The 19,942-nt window shown below is 51.3% G+C and overlaps 1 protein-coding gene and 2 long non-coding RNA genes across 7 annotated transcripts in view; 2 read left to right on the top strand and 1 right to left on the bottom strand.

The window, feature by feature from the left end:
- Positions 1-1,824: 1,824 nt before the first annotated feature.
- LOC120323885 lies at positions 1,825-3,331 on the bottom strand. The gene is made up of 2 exons (XR_005564795.1): positions 3,292-3,331; positions 1,825-2,858 (listed from the first exon to the last, which is right to left on the bottom strand). It is a non-coding gene; the product is annotated as an uncharacterized LOC120323885 (long non-coding RNA).
- A 335-nt stretch (positions 3,332-3,666) lies between these two features.
- The window catches only part of AAK1 (AP2 associated kinase 1), an 84,222-nt gene continuing 67,946 nt past the window's right edge, over positions 3,667-19,942 (top strand). The window contains exons 1-2 of one of the 5 annotated variants that reach the window (XM_027742146.2): positions 3,667-3,979; positions 4,075-4,369. In XM_027742146.2, the coding sequence (XP_027597947.2) occupies positions 4,207-4,369 (163 nt within the window). In that variant the 5' untranslated portion in view covers positions 3,667-3,979; positions 4,075-4,206. The remainder of the gene's footprint in view (positions 3,980-4,074; positions 4,370-19,942) is intronic. The other 4 variants (XM_039384619.1, XM_039384621.1, XM_039384620.1 and 1 more) reach the window with 4 other exon arrangements.
- Positions 9,911-14,470, top strand: LOC120323883. Its single transcript, XR_005564794.1, has 2 exons — positions 9,911-9,989; positions 14,349-14,470. It is a non-coding gene; the product is annotated as an uncharacterized LOC120323883 (long non-coding RNA).

Genomic DNA, 19,942 nt, shown 5'->3' with positions numbered 1-19,942 from the left:
TGCACCCATTGCTGGAACCAGTGAGTATCTCCCACAAGGGCAAACAGGAGCACCAAAGAGGAGGAAACTTCCATTTTTTACACAGGAAAATACAGCTGTGAGTTTTGGAGTCTTTTTGTTCCTCTGCACAAATCTGAACCCAGCCAAATTCCTATCTCTGTGGCAGCATGCTTGAGAACTGACCTTTCCTTGAGAGTGATGAAGAAGAGTCGTTTTTCTGGTCATACTGGTAGTGTTTAGGGGTCACTTGGACTTGGAAAGAAATGCTTGGATTCCAGAAAATCATGGGAAGAAAGATGGATAGAACAGTGGCTCTGCTCTTTAGCTGGTGAGAAGCTCAACAGATTTCTTTGCAGTAAATGTGTGTGTTTAAGGGGACAGAGAATCACAGACTCATTGAATGATTTTGGCTGGAAGGGACCTTAAAGCCCCTCCAGTGCCACCCCCTGCCATGGGCAGGGACACCTTCCATGAGCCCAGGTTGCTCCAAGCCCCGTCCAACCTGGCCTTGGACACTTCCAGGGAGGGGGTAGCCACAGCTTCTCTGGGCAACCTGTGCCAGGGCCTCCCCACCCTCACGGGGAAGAATCTCTTCTTAAATATCTAACCTAAATCTCCCCTCTTTCAGTTTAAAACTGATATCCCTTGTCCTATCACTGGCTGCCCGTGTGAAAAGTCGCTCTCCCAAACGTCCTTATCACGGTAAAAATAACCGGGTGATAAGGCTTAATTATTATGCGCTGAATTCAGGAAAATGTGACCATTACTTTGTTTCCCCTGGACAGCTAAGTGTCACCAAGCACAGGAAGCTGTGCCGGCTCTTTTCTACCTCGCTGCCGCTTCTCGAGCTCTCCAGAAGAGGCCAGTGTTGCCCTCGCCTTTCGGGGGCTGCAGGAAACCTTTCCAAGCGCGTGTTTTTATTTAGAAAACGCTGAGCTGTCTGGAAAGTTTGATGGAGAGGGATGCAGCTGTATTAATGTGCTTCTTCCTGGGGATTTGAATGCATTTTCTGTGCAGCGCAGGAGAAGCAGGGATCAGGGAGACAATGTGCAGGGAAGCAGTTCTGCTGACCACACCACTGGGGCTTGGGTATTTTAAACCTCGTGTCAAGGGATTTTAGCAGCTGAAGTTTGGTGTTTAGAATGGACCGTGTTAGTCAGAATGAGGCTCCTCTCTGCAGTGGGACAATTCTGGGAGCACTCTCGAGTCGTTCCAGGCTCACATGGGAGGAGCACAGGCCATGTCTGTGCTGGCAGCCCCTGATCAGCTTTTTCACTAAGAGCTTTCAGGCTCAGTTCCCTCTGATCCCTGTGAAGGTCACTGGGATTCCAGCAGTGCAGCCAAGCCTCGTGCCTTCTGGAATAACGAATCTCCTCAGCATCTGCAGCCGGGGACGGGCTCCTGCCGTGCTCCTGCTCCTCACAGTGGTCCCGGGTGGGGCTGGGGGCCGTGGGCTGAGCCCCAGAGCCCCAGAGCCCCAGAGCCCCAGCCGTGCGTGGGGCTGACACTGCATTGCACCGCAGGTACAGATAAAAAAAGCCTCTCGGAGCCAGGGAGGAGGCTCAGCACTGCATCTGCAGCTCTCTGCACGCAGAGGCTTTTATCTGCTTCGGTTGGAAATGAGTCATTTCCCTGTACTGTACAGAGATGCCCAATTTCCTTGGAAATTGTTCAGTTCTGCAGAGTCCCCAGAAATCCCCAATGATAGGACTCAGTTTTTTGCACTGGGTGTTTTACCTCAGTCTTGAGAGATGCCTGGGGATCTTTCACAGGGTAGAGGAATTAAAAAAATAATAAAAAAACATGGATAGAAGCAGCCAAGACTTCACCCAGTTCATATTTATTCTGAAGGGCAAGTGAACCCTCTGTATTGACCAGTGGAAATCCATCACAGAGCCCCAAACCACAAGCAGGTTTCACAAAGATTAAAGCCAAGCAGGTTTGATGAAGATTAAAGCCTGTCAGATGAAAAAGGACTGTTTTCACATGTGTTGGCTGCCTGGCTGAAATGACTGCAGTTCCAGCTCTGTGCATTTGGGGGGTCTTGTACATGACACTTGGAAATGAGGTGCAGCCAGGAGCCACTCTGAAGCACCCTACGAGTTATGGGTGGCTAAAGGTGGTCAAGGAGGACTCTGAGGTCTGCAGGGTGGGCTGGTGGGCCCTTACCTACCGGAGCTGCTGAGGACAAGGATGATGAAGAGGTGTAGCATTTACCCACAGTGAAGAGGCTCAGTGGCTCAGCAGAGAAACAACTGTACAGCGACCTGCTGTTAGATCCAGGTGCTAAACAGCACCCCCAGCCTGTGGTAACAAATTCTACCTGCCTGTTCTGAGAGCCATACCCATCTTAAAAGTCATCAAACACCGGGGACAAAACCAATTAGATCCATTTACAACATGCTGATCCAATCTCGTTGGCATTGCTGGAAGCCTGTGCCCAAAAGAGAGGCAGGATGAAGAAAAAGGGCCGTGTGTGTGGAAACATTTTTGTCATCCCACAGTAAGCAGGCCTGGCCTGGGGACAGGGGCTGTCAGCAGGATGGCTGTAGTTATTGCCATAATACAGGAAATAATAGTCACCGGGAAAATGGGAGCGTGCTTTTGTTTCCTCTCGTGTCCCAGCCGGAGGGAGGAAGGAGAGAGGTGCGTCATGGAGGAATTCCTCTGGAGCCACGAGCTCCTCGGGCTTTGTTAATCTGGGTCCTCCTTCTGGGAAAACCAGTTTTTGCCACTTCAATGTTTCCCTCTTTTGTTTCAAATCCCAGCTTTGGTCGTCTCTGATGCTGGTGGAGAGGAGTCAGCTGCTGTGGATGTCATGGGCTGGGAAAATCTCATGGGTTCTGAAGGAAAAAAGGCTGAAAAAACCCCGAAGTGGTTAAATTTAAAGGACATTTCACAAGATTTGAGCTAATATATACATCTCCAAAGCTTAACCCAGGGGCTTTGGGCTCTGTGGATGAGCTGTGGGAGTACTGGGGTGGGGAGGACATGTCATTTAACAGTCAATCCAAGGCGCAGGCTTTGCAAAACCAGCTGCCAGGTTTAAAACACTAAACACGTTTTGACAGCTTGGAAAACCTCTCTTTTATAGAGTTTTTGGGGATCTCAAATGAGGCAGCAGGGCCTGTGCGAGGATAAGCCTCGTGCTTCAGGTCAAAAACCAAGATGTCACAGCAATGGCCTTCTATTATTATATCACAAAACCACCGAGTTTAGCACATTATTTCAAAACCAAACATAAAACAGCCGCCACCAGGCAAAGCGCCAGCGCGGGCCGTGGATGCTCACGGACAGGACTCCGACACCCGTCCCTCGAGGCGAGGGGGACACCCGGCCCTCGGGGCCCCCCCGCTGTCCCTTGGCCGCCGTCGGGCCCGGCCCGGCCGCTCTGAGGGGCGAACCCCGCCCGGGGGCTACGCAACGGGCACCGCCACACAGCTCCCCCTGCCTGCCGCGGGGCACGCCGGGAGCTGTAGTCCGCGCGGCGCTTAAAGCGCCACCACCGCCGGCGCCGGAGAACTACCGCTCCCAGCGTGCCTTGCGCGGGGCCGCCATCCCGCCGACCCCCCCCTCTCCCCGCGCCTCGCTGTGGTGCGGTGGCCCCGCGCTGGGGGGGTGCGGCCGGGCCGGGGGGGACATCCCGGAACGGGACACCCCGGCAAGCGGCACAGCCGGCGGCGGCGGGGCCCGGCCCTGCGGCTGGCGGAGGCGCGGGGGCGGCGCTCCCGCCGGCAGCCGGGACTTCCTGTGACGGCCCGTTTCGTGGTCGGATGGGGCCGGCGGGGGGCGGCGGCGGCGGGGTCGGTCCCTGCCCGCGTCCTGCTCCCTGACGGGCTCGGTGGCCGTCGGTGACGCCGCCAGGCAGCGATGCGGGCCCCGGGCCCTGCCGGCAGCCGGCCCCCGCCGTGAGCCAGCCGGTGGGGCTGCGCACGCCGGCCCCGCGGGGCGCATGGAGGCTCCCGCCGCCCGCTGCGAGGTACCGGGCACGGGCGCTGCGGGTCGCGGCTCCCCGCGGGTCGGGGGTCCCCGCGGGGGTGTCGCCGCCCCCCGTCACCCGCTGTGCTTTTGCAGGTGTGAGTCCCCCGAGGACAGCGCGGCGCGGCCCCGCCAGGAGAGCGGCCCCGGGGCCCCTCAGCAGAGCCGGGAGGGGCTCGGCACTGACACCGGCATCGCCCCCAGCGCCGGAGCCGCCGCCTCTGAGACATGAAGAAGTTCTTCGACTCGCGCCGGGAGCAGGGCGGCTCCGGGCCCGGGTCGGGCACCAGCGGCGGCGGCGGCGGCAGCAGCGGCCCGGGCAGCGGCTACATCGGCCGGGTCTTCAGCATCGGCCGGCACCAGGTCACGGTGGACGAGGTGCTGGCGGAAGGTGAGCCGGGCGCCTCTCGGAGCGCTCTGCCTGCGCTGCTCTTCCCTGCCCCTTTGCCTCCCCAGGCTGGGAAGGGAGGCCTTGGCCTCTCCCGGCCACCCCGCCTCCCCCTCGATTCCCGGGTCCCCGAATATTTCATTGTCCTTGGTGGAATTGCAGTCCGGTGGCATCTCCGAGCTGACGTTTCTGGTCTTCTCATGTGTAAATACAGTGCGAGTTTGCTAGATTTGGGTTTTTTTAATGCTTTAGAAATCGAGGGGATTTCAAAGTTAATCGTTTCCCACCTCTCCTAAAGTGGGAGCTAAAAAACCCAAGCAGACCCCAAAACCATCAAATGCTTTGGTGCAGAACAAGGTGCTGTAAATAATGAAAGCAGTGGCCTTCACTCTTTAACTTTTTTCAGTTGTTACCTCCTCTCCTACCTTAAGCAGGGAGGATTATAGGCTGGAGTCAATTCCTGATAGCTCTGTCATGCACATAGGTAGGCTGTGACCTGGGATGAGGGATTTCTGTGCGTGGGGGGTTTCTGCAAGGGGAAGTGCTGATCCCAATTGCTGTATTTTTCCCCCCAAATAAAACGGTGGAAGAACTAAAAATGAGCCGTGGGGATTACAGAACTCATGACGTGTGCAGCCCTTGCAGTGCAGCAAAGCTGCTGGTGGCATTTGTTTAATTGTAACCAGCTCTGCTGCTTCAACTATCATTTTACATTTCATTTGTTGGAGCTGTGAGGAGCCTCTTGGCTGGCTCTGGCTGGTAACCTTAGCCTCGACCTTCAGAGAGATGTTGGCCTCCTTAGCCCTGCTCCTGGTCCCTCCTGCAGCATCCTGGGCCATTTCAGTCAAAACAGTGTTTTGTTTTGATCTGGTGATTGGGAAGGAGAGGGGAGCTGCTGTGAGAGAGCTGAGTGGGAGGACGGCTTCTACAGAAAGAGCCCTAAAATGGAAAAGGGACTCTGTGTACGCTGCCAATGTTCAGGTTTGTAAGAAGTCACCACAGCGTGCAAAAAAATAGGTCTGTGACCATCTTTCAGGCGTGATTTCTGATGCGTTCTGCTGAGAGGAGCACTGAAGCCAGGCTTTTAACTAGTAACTATAGTGATTTTATTTTTTTTTCCTGAAATTTGCATTGTAGGTTCGCCTCGGCTGGTATTTCCAAGGCCCTTTTGGTCCTGGAAGCTCAGGAACTACACGAGCTAAACCTGAGGAGCTGTCAGAGTCTTTTTTTTAATGTGGGGTGGCCCCATCCTGGTAACATAGGAAGGCAGAGGCTGTTTGTGCTGATGAGTAATCTGCTGGCAGGTTCTGCCCCGTGCTGACAGCACCGGGGAGCGGAGCCCGTGTGTCACCGGGCCCTCCTGCTCGGCAGAGGTGGAGGTGGAAGCACAGATTGCCTGGAAGAGGTTCCTCCCCTCCCTCCTCGCTGTCCTGGAGGAGCTGCTCCCTGGGGGGGCTTTTCCCTGCCACTCCTGGTTTCTTGGCTGGCCTCTGGGATGGAGCACGGCCTAGGCTTGGCTGCAGCTCCTGGATCCACACAGGCTGAGCAAGGCCTGTAATACAGGTGCTGAGATCTGTTCCTGCGAGGCAGAGGAAGTTTTTGTGGTGAAATGGGCTACACAGGTGTTGTCCTCACATTTAGACTCTGCTGTGGGCAGTCTGAAATCCTTCAGCCTGCTGAGTGAAGCCTCCAAGGGGACAAGAGCAAGGTGGCTTTGTGGGTTTGCAGCTTGTCACCTTTTGATGGGAACAGAGAGGTGAAAATGCCATTTCCTCTGTAGGAAAGGGAGGTCATCTGGGGAGGCAGCGTGGGGCAGAAGTGCTGCAGCTCTGCATACGTGTGCCTGAGAGCTGGTGAACAGCATTTTCTCCCTGACTCAGCTGGAGGCCTGGGGAGCTCGAGGGCGGCCTGGTCCCTGCACTCCTGACGTCTGAATCCACGGCTGGAAAACCTCTTTGTATCTGCAGTGGTGCTTCAGCAATTTTGAAAAGGCAACTTGTGAGCTCTTGGCTATTTCTGCTAAAAGGAAAAGTCCCCTGGGAAGCACTTTGTAGGAGGAGTATCCTGTCTGGGAAGGAACACCTCTGGTCCCGTTGCTTTAGGAGGCAGATGGGAGGTCTGTGTTTTGGTGCGTGTGAAGCCTAGAAAATAAACGAAGTGCAAAGTGGCTTCAAAGAAGGAATCTCTGAGATGCTGGTGGATGGTGTGGGGGAGACTTGAGTTGCATGACTGAGGAACTGGTTGAACCAGAACTTTTGGAATGGCAGTGTTGGGATTTCCCTCTCTCTGTCAGAGCTGTGCCTGGTCACCCTGAATTCTGCTGAGCAACCCTGCTGCCAGGGGTGTGCCCTGCCTGGGGTGGAGGCCTGGATGCAGCACCAGCGTGTGCCAGGTGGCAAATGGCTCCACGTGCTCGTTGGCTCTGCATAGATTCCCCAGAATATCTGCTGTGAGTGCACCCCCACCCCTGAAAAATAGTTGTGTCTGGTTACTGCTTTCCTGAGCAGGGAGGATCATTCCTTCCTTGGGGAAGGAAGTAGATGGGAATAACATAGAAGGAATTTGAGTGATTGGCTGTGGTGTTGAGGTACCTGTGAATCAGTGGGGTTTTTTACAGTGTTGCAATAGGTGACTCCCAGTTGAGTCTTTGTAGCTGTCTTGCTCTATATTAGCACGAATAATCTCTTAAAATTCCCCTCAAAGTTTGCGCAGGGATTAACTGCTGTGGGAGGTCAGTGCTGCTGGCCTTGGGGTCTGCGGGGGCAGGGTTAAAGCCACACAGTGAGGGGTGTTGTTACTGGTTTTGGGGTGTTCACTGAGCTGAGGTGAATACCCAGGAGCTGCTGGAGTGTGTGGGTGAGTCGGGCTGCTGTCTTGCTGTTTTGTTATGAAAAGAAACCAAAACAGTGTGATCAAATCAGATGCTGCTCTTTGTTTCCGCCTGTGTGTAGGGAGAAAAAAACCAAAACAACAAAAACCCACCCCCAAACCCCACACTGGAGTTGTAAGGAGGTCAGTGTCTGTCTGAGAAGGATCAAAGAAACATTGAGAGGGATGTTGCCGTAAATCAGGAATTTGCTAAGGAGTTTGAGGGATGTGCATGTGTGGCAAAGTACCACAAGCCATGGGTACTCCTGAGCTAAAGCAAGGTGGGGATTGCCCCAGTGTCCCATTTTTGAGGGGAGGTTGTGTTTTGTGTGACTCTGTGTACTCACAGTATTGTAAGAGAGTGCTGAGCTGACCCAAGGTGTGTAAGGGCTGTTGGGGCACATGTGTGAGCAGGATTTTGGTTGTCTTGCTCTGCTTCTAGCAAAAGGTGCAGGCTGAGTTTCTTCACGTCTGTGAAAAGTCACTTTTAAAATTAGTAGTATCTTTTCTGAAGGTCTTTTCCCCTGAAAGTGAGTAAGTAGGGGATTCAGGTTTAATGATTGTCAAATATCTCACTGAAGCTTTTCACATTCATGCCCGTGTGCTGCCTGCTAGTGTAGATTTCAAAGCTTTTAATGGCAGACATTATAAACCAGTGCAAAGTCAGCTTACATTTGCCAGCTGTGTTTTTTCCTCTGTATTGAAAAGAAGGACATGGTGGGAATGTTTCATCCTGACTTCCCTTGGCAGAGCTGCAGGCCAGCAAAGGCTGTGAGTGCCCAACCTGTGCCTGGTGGGGAGGGGGGTCCCCTGGGCTGCCTAATTGTGTGGTTGGGCTGTTTGCAGGGGGCTCTGCCCAGCTCACCCTTAGGGCTTCCTCCCCCTGCACTGCTGTGACCTGAAGTCACTAAAATTACACCTGACCTTCTTCTGAAATAATCACACTTTAAAAGAAACCCCATCTGAGGTAAGTTGTGCAGATTTTCTTGGCCCTCAGCCCGATTCCAGTGTGGTTGGGTTCAACACGTCGCTTTGAAGTGCACCTTTCTAGCTTCAGCCGAGGGCCAGCTGCTAATCAGCTGACCAGTGACATTTGGATTAGGAATTAAACTGTTTCTCCTCTTGGAATGGGCCATGTGATTTTTATTTTTTTATTTTTTTCCCCGTTGCTTTTCCTGTGTTCTGTGTGAGGCAGCACAGTGCTCTGCACTGCTGGGTGGGATGTGGGATCCTCTGTGTTCCTGCAGTCTGGTTTTCTGAGGGTACAAGCCCTCAAGGCAAATTTATGAAGAGTCCCAAGGGAGTTATTTGGTAAATGTCGAGGTCTCCCAGGTGTTTTGGTGCTTTCAGCAGCACAGCTTCTGCTGGGACAGCGTGTGCCGTGTCCTGAGATGTAATCAGGGAGGAAAAGCAGGTGTTAGTGGATTTAAGTGTGTAAGGAGGTGTGTAGCCCAGAGACTCACATGGCCTGGCCTGGCCTGTGGGCTTTGTGCAGCGTGTCAGAGAGGACATCTGGGGTCATACCTGAGGTGGCTGGTTCCTTCCATGAGAGCTGGGGTAGCTAAGAGCACATTTAAGGGCAGTGTCAGCCCAGTGCAGTCATGGGAGGGTGAGTCCTCTGCAGTCAGCAACCCAGGAAGGAACCTTCCCTGATAAACCAGTTTGTAATTCAAGCAGTCCTGCAACAGCCTTATGAAGTTGTCGGTATCAGAAAGCTTAGTTTTGGGATTGGGTGACCAGGCACAGCTCTGACAGAGAGAGGGAAATCCCAACACTGCCATTCCAAAAGTTGGGGGGCTGGGGGAAGCACAGGGTTTAACTCTCCAACTCTGATCTTGCAGAAGTGTCCTAGAGGTTAGAAACAGGTTGCTGTTGTCTAGTTGCAACACCAGCACTGGCATTGTGGGTCTCAGGAGAACAGGTACTGCCATGATGTTTTTATTGTGTCTTGGGCCTTCTCCCCTTTGTGCAGGAGCTTGTCAGCAGCTGAGGAGAGCAGGTGGGAAGTTACAAATGTGCTGAAGACAAGCTGGAATCCACTTTGGATTTAGCACTTGCTGCCTTCCAAGCTCACCCACCTGCATTAATCATGACTAATAAGGCATCAGGACTGACTAGGTGCTGCACACTGGCACTGGCATTGGGAGCTGCTTCCTTTGAAGGTGACTTTTTTTCAGTGAAAACAGTGTTTTTTGGCCAAGCTGAGGCTGTGCCCGCTGGAAGGGCAGTGTGCCAACTGCAGGGTTTGTGCTGCTTCTCTGGAAAGTCACAACCAATTTGCCCTCACTTGGATGAAGTGTTTACTTGTGTTCCACATGTGGAAGGAGACAGGAAGTCTCTGACAAACTCAGTTTATGGAGGAGTTGTCTCTTGATAACGAGAGGTAACTGGATAAATAAGTTTCCCAGGAAAGGCTGCCTGCCTGCCTTCTTGGATGGGGGAAGCACAGGATGTCCTTGTGGTGGTACCGTGCTGGAAGTGTACCTCCTTGGATCACATACTGACTGCTGTACTTGGGGAGTGTGGGAACAACACTGACAGTGATTTACAAGCACAGGGAAAAGATCTGGAAAGGCTTAAGTGAGGCACTGCAAGGTAATTGTCTCTCACTTGTGGCTTTTTATCATTATGAAAACTTTCTCCTTTTGTAGGAGGTCCAGGAATTGCCACGGAGCACAGTGAAGGTTATTGTTGGCTGCCTCCAGGGTGATGCAGCAGAGTGGAGGCACAGGGGAGCTGCTGCAGCTCCTCCAAGGTGAGGAGCTCTCTCTGCCCAGAGTGTCTGAGCCCTGGCACAGCCTGTGCACGTGTCCTTCCATCCCTTGTAGGGCTGCTGGGAACTGAGATAGGAAGGTGAAGCAATGCAGAGCGTGTGTGGCCAAGTCAGGAGTTGATCTCTGGCCTTCCAGATTGGGTGCTTTAATTGCAGTCTGTGTTTCTCTCAAGTGCTGCCTCTCTGTGATTTCAGTGGACATGCTCTTGGCACACTTGTGATTTGGGTGTAAATTTGCTCCTACTCTGTGGCAGAAGCTCTGCTGACACCAGGACCCCGGGCCATGTGTCACAGCATTGGATTAAAGACTTTTTTTGGGACAGGATGCTCATAGCATCTGGTTTGCTTCATGATTTTGCAGAAACAAATTACGTACTAGTGACGGGTGATCTCATAGATTAAAAATAAAGCCATCAGCAACTGAGTTCCCTGAGCAGAGACTGTGTGCATCCCCTCCAGCTGAGCTGGGAGCTGGCTGTGCTGTGGTGAGGACAGGGACAGGTATAGCTGATCTCCATTACCTGTTAGAAACATTCTAGCTTTACTTTGGTGATCACAGAGCTGTATTGGTGACCCCAAAGTGTGCCTGTGTGAACTGCAAAAGCAATCTGGCATGCTGTTCTCGAGGGTGTGATTGCAAAATGCAAGACCTTCTGAAGATCTCTAATAGCCCAGCTGTTGTTCAGATGATATCTTAGCTTGTATCTCCTTCTGTAAGGGAATTGAGGCTTGCAAGGCTGACATGTGCTTTGCTGCACAAGTGGCAGCAGTAAAATAAACTCAGGCTTGTCTCAAAGCAGCACTGAGTGCTCCATGAGGACACGATGTGGCTGCTTCCTGTGGGCTGTCCCTGAACACTGGTCTGTTGGAAGCACCAGAACAAGCAGGAGGAACCCTTGGTTTGGTGTTGAATACCTGCTTTGTGACTTCACTGCTATCCTGGGTTATATGTAGGAGTTGTGATCAAAACTCAGACTTTAGGTTTGAAATACCTAAAATGAACACAAACCATCAGTGCTGATGTGAGAAGCACAGAAGTGCAGATCTGTTGCCTTATGTGCTCGACCTCCTTGCTAAGTCAGTGCTGCTTTAGTTACCTGTCCTGAACCTGTGAAGGATTAATTGCTTCTGACTTGGGAAGTGCTTCAGCCGTAAGGACCTTTTCTCTGGCATTGAGCTGCTGCTTGGGAGGAGGGAGCTGGATCGATGGGAAATCCTCACTTATGGCTGCAGTGTGTCCACAGGAAGGTTATTTGTGGCTGCTGTTGACCCTGGCTCTGGTCTAATAACTCTTAATGACCTTTGGCAAGAAGTGTCTAATGCCAGGGGTATGCAAATGGCAGGTAGCATGAACAATACAGGGAGATTGTTAAAGAAACATCCTTTGGAGTTAGGAGAGGGATCTGTGGAAGCTCCTGTGTGAGTGCAGATACTCAGGTGCTGACACACCTGCCTTTTTACCCAGGTTTTGTAGCAGCTCTCCTTGGACAGGCATTCAGGTGGTGGGGAGGGAGCAGATGAATAACAAGATGAATAACCAGCCCTGAATAACAGCACAACCTGGCAGGAGGTGTTGGGTGGAGGGAAGAGGCAGTGCCATGGCTCTTTGGGTAGGGACAGGATACACCAAGGATGGCTCAGGGGCTGGGATGGAAAGGTTCTCTCTGTGGGATCCCTGTTGCTGTGATGAGTTCTGCCAGTGTCCCATTAGGCAAGTACACACTTGAGAGGAGCTGCTAACCTGGGATGTCTCTGTGCCTTGCTCTGCCCTTGCAGTGAGGTGCTGTCAGCAGGATGATGTCCCTGGCCTCGCTGGGAGCAGCTGATGTGGCCTCAGCTGGTGTGCACTGGGTATTCCCTGGGAATTCCAGCCAGTGCTGCTGCCCAGGGCAGTGTGTTCCCACTGGAGCTCTTTGGTGGCTGTGTATTTGTCACAGCCCTTACACAGGACAGTTGGGTGGGATAACACAGGAGGCCAGCCCCAGCTGTCAGCTGGTGAGATCCTGCTGGTTCTTATGTTGTTTGGTTTTTATTGGTCGTGTTTGTAAGGCAATAAAGGAATGCCTGGCAGAGCACTGATGTGAGGATTGTGGGGTGGCAAAGGATGAAGGAGGGACAGTGGCAGAGGGAAGGGGCAGTACACAGGTCAGATTCTGCCCTGGGGTCCTTGAGTGCATGTTTTTGGCAAGAAAAAAAAATCTGCTGAAAGTCAGAGCCTTTGCTTTGGTCTTTACCTGTTGCTTTTGAGTTAGAAGATGTACTTGGGTATGAGATTGTGAGTTTACCCTTCTGTGTCTGTGCCTGGTTACCAGTCGTAGTTCAGTCTGTTGAGCTGTGTCTGCTCCCTGGAGAACAGGAGGACCCTGTGGACGAGGTGTCACAACCTGTGGTTCTGTGTGTGGCTGTTCCTGTCCCCTCTCTGCAGAGCAGGGGGGAGGGAGCCTTACCAGATTATTGTACCGATGAGAAGCCATGAAGATGTAGTGATTTGATAAGGGCGGTGTAGGAGAGCAGTGACAGAGCCTTGTATTAAATGCAAATGTAACTGATTGGTGTTTTAACCACAGGGTCATTAATATTCATGTCACCATAGTATCCAGGAACTTGTGTCAGGGACCAGGGCCCTGTGTCACAGAATGCAAAGGCAGAGAACAAAGCCTGTCCATGCTCCTGGGAGATTCCTGGCCCTTCCCTGTGCCTGCTGAGGCTCAGCTCTGTGTTTGGTACCAAAATCCACTTGAGTGCTGCTGCCGTGGAGCTGCTCAGAGAGAGCCGTGAGGTGCCAGCAGCTGTGACCACACAGCTGAGCACGGCAGGAGAGCTGACACGGAATCTGCTGAAGGTCTGGTGTTGTTCAGAGACCACAGCAAACACACCAACTCAACCTTGCTCACCCAGTGTTCAGCAGAACATGTGACAGGATTAAATGTATTGGATTTTTGTAAAAATTAAAATGATGCTATTTTTGGAGGGGGACAGATGGTGGTTTTCTACCTTTTGCTTTTATTTTAAACTTAACAGCGTGAGAAGCCCTGACATTGTACCTTTGAAACTTTTTCTGCTGCTGAGCAGGCTGGAAATGCATTAATTGATATATTGCATGTAAGTTGGGATTCGTTAGCAATTATTTAAATTCATTCGAGCTGATGAATTAAATCCCCGACGGTTACGGGGTTGGTGAGTAACAGTCACAAGACTGCAGGTTCTGGACCCCTGCAACCTTTTCCTGTTCCTGGACATCTGACAGATGAACAGACAAATGTTCACATCCCTCCTTCCTCACCTTAGGGAAATTCAAAGCCCTGCTTCATGTAGGGCTGATTTTTATTTCTTTAAATGCTGAGTGATGGATACTGACTGCTCCTGGCTGTACCTGGGGGTTTAAATTCCCGGAGAGCTGTCTGGTGGGATAGTAGATACCTCTCTCCTACTTGGCATGTACTGAGGAGTTGAAAAGTTCACTGCTGTCTTCAGGGGTCGATTTGCATATGCTCTTCCAGAGGAATGTGATGTGGTCCTTAAGCTGTGTTTTCCTGTTACTCAGGGAGATGGCACTTCTGTGGCTCATGGGTATTATACCTGTAGTTACATGGGAGACCTGGAAAGGCTGGAATCTGGGTTCCTGGGTTTAAGCAGAAGAAACTGGTTTGAAACAAACCTCCATCCATTGCTGTGAAGCTCTTCCAGTATCCTGTGAGCTGGAAGCTTGGGCTCTTGCTAGAATGTATGTGTTTGGGTGTCTCCTGTGGTTTTCGTGCTGCGCAGGAGGGATGTCTGGGTGCTGCCATAGTAATCAAAATTCCTAAATGTCGAACTTCCCTGTTGCCACGAGCATGGATGCCTGCATAATTGCTTCCCAAATGGAGTGTGTTGTTACCATGGCACTCCAGGTCTCCAGGAGCCTGCTCTGCCTGCCCCTTGTGAGTCCCGTTCAAAACCAGCCCCAGCCCTGGCCTTCGTCTTGTTTTCTCCTTCCCCTGCACCTCCAGCTACAACCTGCTCCACTAGTTTGGCTTTTCCTCTCCTCTCCTGATGTGATTCACCACTTCCTTGCCTTTCCAGGGAAGCTTTTCAGCTGCCTGCAGTTGCTGCAGCTTCTTGCTGGCTTTGCAGTTCCAGCCGTGCTCACTCCGAGCCCGTCATGCTCCGCAGCATGTTGATGCCAGTGCTAATTTCACTTGGAGATGAACAAGGGCTCAGATGCTATTAGCAGCTGCTTGGAATAATAGCAGCTGAAATGTGCTTTTTAAAGGGCTGACTGATAACTAAACAAATGATTCTTTTTCAGGTTTTTTTAAGCTGTGAGTTATTCATGACCCATTAATTTTTATTTTTTTTCAGGCTTACAGTGGAAGTTCAAGGACTAAAATTGTCACAATAGAGAGGGACTGAGTCTGCCTTGCCAAGTAATGTGTTTGGAGGCAGCGTGTCTTGCTGCAGAGTAATAAAACACTGTTCCATCAGCTTTGGGTTTCCGAGTCAGCCTGTCAGGGGGGAGTGGAGTGGATGCACATGGCTGGAAAGCAGAGCACATGCCCAGCAAATCTCCCCACGTGAACACCTAAGCGTGCTTCCTGCTGTGACAGCCAGGACAGCTCCATCGCCTCCAGTGAGCTGCTGTTTGTTATGAAATTGCTGTCACAGGTACTGCAAACACTGGAGACTTTAATACCCCTAAATTGGGGTGTCTGGGCTGTGCTCTGCTGGTGTTCTCAGAGGTGGGCGGTGCCAGGCTATTGCTGCCCTTGGACTGGAGCTTCTGGAAAGAGAAATGCAGAGTTAATGCACAGACTGAATCTTGCCCACTGATTGTTTCACCGAATGGCAGAGATTAATTTCCTGCCCCCTCACACCCCTTCTTCCCTCCTTTCCCTGCTATATTATGATTTCCAGCTTCCCCTTTGTCTTTCCCCTGGCACGGGCTGGGAGTTGCAAGGGGATCGTGGAGGGGAGAGGAGCGGCTCGTAGAGCTCTGTGATGGAACATGGAAAGAAATGAAGCTGAATGGCTCAAAATCAGCTCTATCAAAATAAACCCCCAGAGCAGTGAGGAGAGGCAGTTAAGCTTTTCCCATGTTATCCATGCTGCGAAAATGCCTGACTGTGTAAATATTTTGTGTCTGTTCGCTATTGAGAACGTCATAGCTAATGAACTAAACACCAACTCCCAGAACTGCCACAGTCCCTCGACAGCCAGTCTTGCTCTCCTAAAATGAGGAGAGGTGGAGGCCCTGCTTGTGTTCTGTGTTGGAGGAGGCTCCTGGTTGTGTTATTTTGCACAGCTCAGGCCCTCGTGGCCGGGGCTGCCACACCAACATTACCGATGACGCTCTGCCTGTTTAAAGGGAGAGGGTGGAGCCTGTAAATCTAAATCCGTCCTGTCGTGGCCTAGATATGGCAGCAGTGACACTAAGCAAAGGCCCTATAATTGTGTTGGTAATATTGGATAATCACATTAGGATTCTCAGCTATGGTAAATCTGTGTAGGGCTGACTGTGGCCCTGCTTTCCCCTGGCTGAGAGTCTGACCCACGACCTCCACGTAAGCTTGAACCTGGAGAGAGGTCCTTTGCTCTGTTAGATGTGCTGGATGTTAAGTTTGCCTGGTGGTGTTTAAAGCCTGAAGCTTAGGCAGTGCTTCAGCTGCTGCTTGCTGGAGTCGGGAGCGAGAGGGGTTTGTGAAAAGCAGGGCTTTGCCTGAGCTGTTTTGCTCTGTTGGAAGCAGATCTTTGCCCTTATGGTGTGTGTTGTCCAATGCACTCTGGAGGAATCTTTGTAGCTGGTTGCTTGGTTTTTTCCCCTTTTTCTTCCCCCCCTCCCATTAAATCCCAGTTGCCTTTTGTGTGGGGCACCAGGCTGGCACAGATGCCAGGCTCCCGGTGCCCGGGGAGCTCACTCGGCGTGGGGCTGCTGAGGGACTGCTGCTGGCCAGCCAGGGAGACTCCTCTGTGCTCTGCTTCTGAGCCAAGAGAACAGGGAAACTGCATTGCTAGTGTGCAAATTCACTTTGGGGAGATCACATTCTTTCCAGCTCTGATGTGAGCTCCATGGAGAACTTCTTGCTGCTTAAAATGGTTATTACTGGGGGAGAGTGTGGAGCCTCTTGCCTAAACTTTGAGACCTCTGGGGCTGAAGGGCTGCACGTGTGTTTCTCTGCCACAGACTGTGTTGAACAGTGAGTTTATGACCTCCTCTGCTCAGAGTTGATATGAATATGGACCAGGTGAGCACAGACTCCACCCTGATTCCCCAGCACTGCTTTCCTCTGACAGGGATGAAGCCTGGGAAGCCCCAGCCTTTGCTAGGAGGAAGTGATCTGTGAACATGCTCTGCAAGGAGGGAAGGGGAGCTGGTGATTTGCCCAGCAAAGCTTGAATATTCTTCAAGAGTTTGTCCTATGCCAGAGGGATGCTCTCCTTGGCTGGCTTGACACACAACCTGTACCTGTATCCCTTGTATAGTTTCTTGAACTAAAATATCATTAGAAACATTTATAAAATAGGAGCTGCATTTCCTGTAAATTCAGTTTAGCTCTGAGCTCTCCTGACTTTTTACAGTTGTCACTGTTATAATCTTCCTTTGAGTATGATCACTGTGAAATTCCTGATCTGGTTGCAAAAATACCTTCTTAGCTAATTTTCCATCTGGGGAGATGCAGGTTTCAGCTGATTCTCCTGATACTGTGCCCGTTTCAGGTTTCCTGTCATGAAATACTGAGTGTCCTTTATGCTTTATCCAGCTGCCATCTACTTCCCTGCAGCTCTGGAGCTCTGATTCCCTCCTACAGCCACTTTAAATGGGCAGGACAGGGTTGCAACATGAGTGACTGTGACCATTGCTCCTTACACAGACAAAGCTCTTCCAGCTGGACTTAGTGATTTGCCTTTTTTCTTTGCCCTCAAGATAACTCTTAAATGTTCAGACTATTTAAATGGTGGTTGATGTTTCAAGATCTGATTTGATAAGTTTCCCAGAGCAGTTTTATCTCCACTCCAGGATGCAGCCTGTTAAAGTGCTCTTTAGGGGCAGTGGAAACAGCCTAGAGGAACAGATGAACCCACAACTGAAAGCTCAGTGAACCACCCAGGAGCTGCACTGATTTTTGGTTTAGTGGTGTTTCTCTCCCTGCACAGGTGAATATGGGGAGGTCAGACACTGAGAGCTGGACCTTTCCTCTTGGAAATGAGCACAGGGAGCTTCCCAGGGACTGCTCCTGTGCATGAAAGGTGGTTTGTGGTACTTTGTTTTCTGTAATCTCGTTTGTTTTGTAGCTTTTAGGCCTGTACAGACTGTAAGGATTTATGTCTTGGTAGTTTAGAGCCCTGAGCTGAAGGAGACCCTCTTCAGGACTGCCCAGAGGACCCCTCTGTGTACCCTGCAGAGATGAGTGGGTTGTGTTCCTGACATGGAGAGTTGCTTCAAATCCTGCTCTGGGAGGTGCTGGGACAGGCCTTTAGATTGAAGCAGTCCCTTAAACTTGGCACTGTTATGCTTTAGATAAGTCAAGTGACTTAAAAAAATACAGCAAAAAACAAGGAAGTAAAGCTTGTTATTTCCTTTGAGGTAGAAGATCTGGGCTGAGGGAGGCCCTGTTTAGTTGAGTGTTATTATCTGCTGCTCTCAGCTGCTGGCGGGGGATGAGGGTTTGTTTTGTTCTTGTTCAGAGCTGGCCTCTGGTTTATAACACACATGTACACAAACACACACACTGTTTAGAGACATCTGGGTGTAGTAAGAGTGGGAGATGCACGGTCAGGCCCTCCTGGCTGTTGTCTGTGTTGTCAGGCCTGCTGCTGTTGTCTGTGTGGTGTGTCCTGTGTCACCTCTGTCCCCATTGCCACCTGCTGAGTCCTGCAGGTCCCAGTGGCACCTGTGGGTCTGTCTGTGTGTGAGCCTGTGGCTGAGCTCCCCTGTCACTGCTTTGTGCGTCAGCCTGCAGGCTGTTGGCACAGCCTGGGTGAAGAACAGCCCAATTTTGGGGCCTGGATCATGGGAAGCAAGCCCTGGTGATGTCCGTGTGTTCCTGAGACACGATGCAGCCTCCAGGACAGGCTCAGTGTTCTCTGTGTGTGCAACTTGAGGGTGAATAATCTTCACTTATATGGATATAAAATAACATATCAGTACCCAAATGCAACCAGAGGATTATGGAATTGGGTGGGAGAGTGAGTCATAGGCACTAATTAAATCCCAAACCCCAAGTGTCGTGTCATTCCAACGTGTAGTACTAAACCAGCAAAATGCACACACAAAGGAGAACATCAGTACAACCACCACTGCTCCGAGTCCCTCTAGTCTTTGTGCTGGGTGATCTGGAAAAGACTGGATAGCATCCCTCCAGATACCCAGAAGAGGGGTGGAGAAGGGACTGGTTTTAGCTTGTTGATGTCTGTGGCGTGTAGGGGTTGAAATCAAGTCAGTGGAGAGTTTGGTGACACTGTGGTGGTGACAGGGTGACAACACCCCAGGAATAAACTGCCCAAGAGCATGTAGAGAGTGTGAGCAGAGGGTGAAAGGTGTGCTGGGAGTGACTGGGGCAGTGTCAGTCGTGCCTGTAAGCGAGAGGCCGAGTCAGGTGAAATCCTGTGCCAAGATGACGTGGTGACAGTTCCAGCGTGGCCTGTGGGGCTCAGAGAGCCTGGAGAGGGTGAAATGAGGCTGGGGAAAGCCTCCCTCTGTCCTCTCCTCCTGGCATACTCAACTTACCTCCTTTCAATCCACCGGGGCAGGAATAGAATCTGCTTTTTTATGCAGATTTTGTGTTAGTCATAAAGTTGTACAACCACTGGAGAGAGGGAGGGAAGGCTGAAGGCCCTGAGTGCTCACCTTTGGGATGCTGCTTGGGGGAAGATGAGCATGAGAAAGGAGTTCAGTACCAGAGGTCCTGCTGGTGATCCTGCAGGGTCTGTTGGACTGCAGCGGGTCTGGTATCTTCTCTCTGGGAACACTGCAGTGCCCCTTGACCTGCAGGGTCAGAGGAGCAGCCAACCTCCTCCTGCCTGCCAGAAACAGAGGGGTGGGAAATGCTCTCTGGCTGTGTCAGTGATTAATCCCTCACCAGACCACAGCAAGCTGGGAACAGCAGATCTAATGTTCATTTCCAGACTGGATTCGTGGCCACAGGGAGGGCCCTTTGTGACACCTGACAGTGCTGGAAAACCTCTACAAAGTGCTGCTTCCTCTGGGTAACCTGTTGTGCTGTACCCAAAGTGGAATGAGAGGTGAACCTTCAGTCCCTTCCTGGTAGGGTGACTTGCTCCTCTCTCTTACTATGGATGTTGTGGTTTGAGGGTCTGTTCTGCACTTGGACACCCCAAAGTGCCCTTCCAGCATGGATTTGCTTCCTGGGGACAGGCTGCAGAGCTCCTGTGAGCAGAGCAGCTCTCTGACTGAGCTGTGTGAGCAGGGCCTGTGCTTGTGCTGCTGCTGTCAGTGAGTGCTGTGCTGTCACACTGACCCACGTGTTCTTTAGTCAGGTTCTCAGTTTTTTTGCCTTGTTTGTTAATCACAGGTTTTCCCACCCTAGTAGCACCATTTTAAGACCATGACTTGAAGAACAGAGAAATTAATCTGCAAATTGCTGGTGTTTCTGGCTGTCTCCATCTGAAGGAAGTGGGAGCAGAGATAACGTTCCAGGTTGAGCTCAGTAAATCATAGATTGTACCAGTGTTGTCTTTGCTTCCTTTGATATTTTTATGACCCTGGCTATTACAGCCCTGCCTCTTACTGTGGCTTCTTAATTACACCTCAAACCACTTTAAAAACAAAACGAGTTGTATTTTTCTTTAAAGGTGTTAATGCTGACGCTCTGTGACTTTAAAGGTGTTGTAGATGCTTCATAAAGCAGAAAAAGCAATGTGCAGTGATCCTGATCCTTCCAATTCCTTGTCATGTATCAAAACAGAACACCTCACAGTGCTGCTCCCAGTTTGTGGGC

The sequence above is a fragment of the Pipra filicauda genome, unplaced genomic scaffold, assembly GCF_003945595.2.
Source record: "Pipra filicauda isolate LSUMZ 115617 unplaced genomic scaffold, ASM394559v2 scaffold364_size791107_pilon, whole genome shotgun sequence".
NCBI classification, from domain to species: domain Eukaryota; kingdom Metazoa; phylum Chordata; class Aves; order Passeriformes; family Pipridae; genus Pipra; species Pipra filicauda.
The sequence above is the reverse complement of the archived record's forward strand: the minus strand, read 5'-3'. Positions and strand labels throughout refer to the sequence as shown.